Below are 4,594 nucleotides of genomic sequence, written 5' to 3'. Positions count from 1 at the left end.
ATGGCATTACAGCCTTTGTCTATCGTGATCTTACTGGTATATTTATTAGTTCATGTCATTTCATGCATTGCTTCTTATTGTTAATATTTGTGCCATTAATCCTTATACACTGAATGTGTTTAACAAACATTTGTTGTAGGCATATGGGGCACTGATAACGCTTATCTCGTTGACACCATGCTGGTATGTCATGGTAACACATATCGAGAAACAAGCGAATTTGAGCTCAGAAAATATTGTAACACAACTGCAATCAGAAATTAAGTACTCAGCTGAACTGTTGCATCCAATGAAATCATCATCAATAAATTTAGCAAGATTGTTGAGTTCAAGACTTGATTCTACTAACATCTCTTTCTCTGATATTGAAACCAAGGTTCTCTTCAAATATGAAAATATATTACTATACTATTTGATTATTTTCTATTTATATGAGTCTATATATTATATAATGATAATGATTTTCTTATGATTTTAATGTTTGTTTGGTAGGTTGCTCCATTGTTATTTGAAGCATTTGAGACAGTTCCTCACTTAACTCAAATCTCATACATTGGAATGGAAGGTCTCTTTTTCTCATATTGCAGTGATCATGATCAAGCTCTAGCAATATACTCTAACTCATCATCAAATAAAATCTTATACTATGTCCATCCTGTGAATAATGAAACTGGAAAGGTTTTTGGAGAAGCCATAATATCAAACTCTTCTATCAGCACAAGTTGGATTAAGAAAGCAGCTAATATTTCAAATGAATTTGCCTCATTGGGAACCAAGTGGACCAATGGACATGATCTTTTGTTTCTGAATTCTGCTAGAGTCGACAGAATAGGAGTGATCTCTCTAGGATTTTCAGCAAAAGCAATAACTGATTCTGTCACTCGTGTCAACCGTTTAGGAACAAGCACGTATTTGGCTACAAAAGATGGACAAATTCTTGTGGAAGGGATTCAACATATTCGTTTGGTTATTTCTAATGATTCGGTTTCATTTCAATCAGTGAATGCAAATGGCGATGTGATAAAGAATTATGAGGGCACTGTCTCATGCAAGGATGAAGCTACTGCTTCTAGTTTGAATATTCAAAATACTCAATATCTAATCCGCTGCTCCCCGATTGATATATTGGGAATAGAATCAGTAAGTTTTAGTATTGAGCGAATAGGCACTTTAGTCCTTGAAATTGTATCCATCGGTCAAATTAATCTATGATTTTGAAGAATTTGCAATTTTGTCCCTAAAATTGTAATACATCAGTCAAAAAGTTACTTCTGTTAAGCTCATACTTTAGAGAGCATGATATGATACGTTAAATGAAGATGTGTCAGTCCACATGGACTTCACATCACGTCTCCAAAGAAGAAGTTGTCTATTATAATTTGTTGGGTAAAAGCCTAGGAGTTACTTTCTCAATGTTTTTACCCTAACCAAAATCCAATAGAAAATCACGTTAAGTAATATGGAGACGTGACACTTTCATCCCTATAGATGCAGCAGTGATGTGGAGTCCACATGAAGTGTCACATCTTCATATAACATGTCAAATCACGATCTCTTAACTATTGAACTTTATAGAGGGATCTTTTTAATTTCCTATTCATTCTTCTAATCTTTTCTGTAACTATGCGACTAAAATAGGTTATAAAGTGCAGTAGTGTAGGTCTCCCCAAAAATGATTAATCATTTTATATGCCATTTTATTTAGCACTGGGGGAATGGATGGTTTTTTTTATTGTCTCTAATTTGATTATGTTTCAGGTGTATGTTTTGGCTGTACCAAGAAATGGATTTGATGTGAGTTACAAGAAAATGGGATTGGCTTTATTGAATGTAATGTTGGTAATGATACTTGTTGCTGTCTTAGGTTTTCTATTTATAGATGGTAGAGCCATAAGGAGAGAAATGCATTTGTGTGCCTCACTTATCAAACAAAAAGAGGCCACTCACCAAGCCGAGAGAAAAAATATGAACAAAAGCCTCGCCGTTGCTAGTGCCAGCCATGACGTTCGCACTTCTCTCGCAGGCATTACTGCTCTCATAAAAATTTCATCTAAGTTAGTTCCCTCTGGTTCAGAATTGGCTTCCAATTTAATCCAAATGGAGGATTGTACACAAGACTTACTAGGTAAACACTGCACCTGGAATACTTTAAATTAAGTTAAAGGACTAATTTGATACTAATAAATGATACATCACTAATTTATTTTACTTTGTGTACGATTTTGCTTAGGACTATTGAACTCTATACTAGACACAAGCAAAATTGAGGTAGGAAAAATGGAACTTGTGGAAGAAGAATTTGATTTATCTCATTTCTTGGAAGAAGTGGTTGATATATACCATCTTGTGGCGATGGAGAAAGGTGTAGATCTTGTATTGGACCCTTGTAATGGTTCTGTTATAAAATATTCGCGCGTGAAAGGCGACAGGGGAAGACTTAAACAAGTTTTGTGTAATTTACTGAACAATGCGGTCAAATTTACAAATGAAGGACACATTACGGTTCGAGCTTGGGCTCGGAAGCCAACATTAAGTAGCTCAATAATCAAGACCAACCAAAATAGTTTCATGAAACAATTGTCATGGTTATTTTCTAAGAAAAAAAATGAAACAGATGAGGACAAAGAAAAAACTATGAATTCAATTCAACAAGATCCAACGCGTTCTATGGATTTCACATTTGAAGTTGATGATACAGGAAAAGGAATTCCCAAAGAGAATTCCAAGTCTGTGTTTGAGAATTATGTTCAAGTCAAAGAAACTAATCCTGTTCAAGAAGGAACAGGCTTAGGACTTGGAATTGTGCAGTCTTTGGTAGGTACTATGACTTATTTGTTAATATTACAACATAATTGTGAATTGTTTTATTTTATTTTCTTCTTATTTTTTGTAGGTACGTTTGATGCATGGAGATATTGAAATTGTGGACAAGAATATTGGTGAAAAAGGAACATGTTTTCGGTTCAATGTGCTCCTCAGTTTATGTGAAGGTGAAACAGTGACAGATTTTAGCACAAGGGAAGGTCTTGAGTATGGAACAAGTAACAGTACTCAAGCTCGAGGGAGAACCACTCATGCTACTAGTTCTAGTTCAAACATTTGTTCCATGAGTCCCATGTATCATATGTGCAACTCTAGTCCTAGGCTCGAGGCATCCCGTGTTGTTCTTTTCATTGGAAATGTGGAGCGTCGGAGGACTTGTAAAAGGTTTATGAAGAGCTTAGGGATTAAAGTTAAGGTTGTGAAGTGTCAAAAAGATCTGTTTGATACTCTAGAGGAGATCAAACAGAAGGGCCGCCGTTCAAATGGCCCAAGTTCTCCAGAATCCTCTTCCAATTTGAGTTCTTCTCATTCCACATCTCATAATTCATTTTCTAGAGCTAAAGGTGTTCCCTTGAGTTTTATGGATGGAACTGAGTATATGTCTCCAGTGTTCAAAAAGATGAATTTTGGAACTGTAGCATGCTTCGTCTTGATTGTCATCGATGCAAATGCAGGATCATCATTTTCTGAACTCTTTGGAATTGTATCCAAATTCAAGAAAGGCCTTTCAAATTCTTGTAACGTTGTTTGGTTGGATAATCCACATATGCATCGTATTGATTCCAGAATAATTGATCAAAATGACATTGTCATATCGAAACCATTTCACGGTAGTCGTTTGTTCCAAGTCATAATGCTTCTTCCTGAGTATGATAATGGTAGTGTTTGGCAAAGCATTAAGAAACCTCACACTAGAAATTCTCCTGTTCATCAAGGAGAAATTCAAGAATGTGAAGGCTCAAGCTGTTACAAACCTTTGCATTGCAAGAAGTTTTTGGTTGTCGAGGATACTAAAATTTTACGTGTGATAGCGACAAATATATTGGTTTCGCTTGGAGCGACTGTCGAGCAATGTGAGAATGGCAAAGAAGCTGTAATGCTAGTTGTTGAAGGTCTAAAAAGGGATGATCCTAATCCTCCTTATGATTACATCTTAATGGATTGCCAGGTATAATGACCATGGACTGTGGTTTGATTTCTTCTCCTCTTCTTTTGTTATCTTTATCAAACTTGGGAAATAATCGATTTTTCATTGTTAGAAAAATATGTGCTTTAATTTTTATATGTTAAACGAATTCAACAGATGCCGGTGATGGATGGATTTGAGGCAACAAGGCGGATACGAGAGATGGAGAAGCCATTTGGTGTTCGCATTCCTATCATTGCATTAAGTGCAGATATTGATAGATCGACGACGGTGACTGGAATGGACTTTTATATAGAGAAACCACTTAGAAAAGAGCATTTACTTGAAGCCGTCAGAATCTTAAACAGTTAAGAGTAACATAATATAGAACAAGTTTTTTCTGTTATGCATACTTTTTACTTCATTTTAGCATAAATATTGGTATTAGGCTATTAGCTGTTGTCTACAACATCAACATAAGTAGTGTTTGTCTTGATATCCAATTTTTACTGGCATCTGAAAAGGTTGCTCAATCGATTATCCGAAATTTCCAATCTGGATAGCACTAGTAGTAATGCAGAAAGATCATTTTGTGGATTATTGAACATGTTCCAGTGATAAGACAAATCATGCTGGATACTTTGA

The 4,594-nt window shown here is 35.4% G+C and overlaps 1 protein-coding gene across 1 annotated transcript; it reads left to right on the top strand.

Annotated features, from left to right (window-relative positions):
- On the top strand, nucleotides 1–4,594 carry LOC146957818 (histidine kinase CKI1-like). Its single transcript, XM_085739336.1, has 7 exons — nucleotides 1–36; nucleotides 140–376; nucleotides 493–1,140; nucleotides 1,759–2,125; nucleotides 2,231–2,814; nucleotides 2,894–3,991; nucleotides 4,127–4,594. The coding sequence occupies exons 1-7, from the start codon at nucleotides 1–3 to the stop codon at nucleotides 4,319–4,321; spliced, it is 3,165 nt and encodes a 1,054-aa protein (XP_085595462.1). The 3' UTR covers nucleotides 4,322–4,594.

The sequence above is a fragment of the Medicago sativa genome, chromosome 1, assembly GCF_051527215.1.
Source record: "Medicago sativa cultivar Bolivia chromosome 1, Bolivia_mono, whole genome shotgun sequence".
In the NCBI taxonomy this organism is placed as follows: domain Eukaryota; kingdom Viridiplantae; phylum Streptophyta; class Magnoliopsida; order Fabales; family Fabaceae; genus Medicago; species Medicago sativa.
The sequence above is the reverse complement of the archived record's forward strand: the minus strand, read 5'-3'. Positions and strand labels throughout refer to the sequence as shown.

Excerpts from the sequence above, each read along its gene's own strand:
- LOC146957818 (XM_085739336.1), top strand. The coding sequence starts at position 1 with ATGGCATTACAGCCTTTGTCTATCGTGATCTTACTG. Across the intron at positions 37-139 it reads TGTCTATCGTGATCTTACTG|GCATATGGGGCACTGATAAC; the intron begins GTATATTTATTA and ends CATTTGTTGTAG. Across the intron at positions 1,141-1,758 it reads ATATATTGGGAATAGAATCA|GTGTATGTTTTGGCTGTACC; the intron begins GTAAGTTTTAGT and ends ATTATGTTTCAG.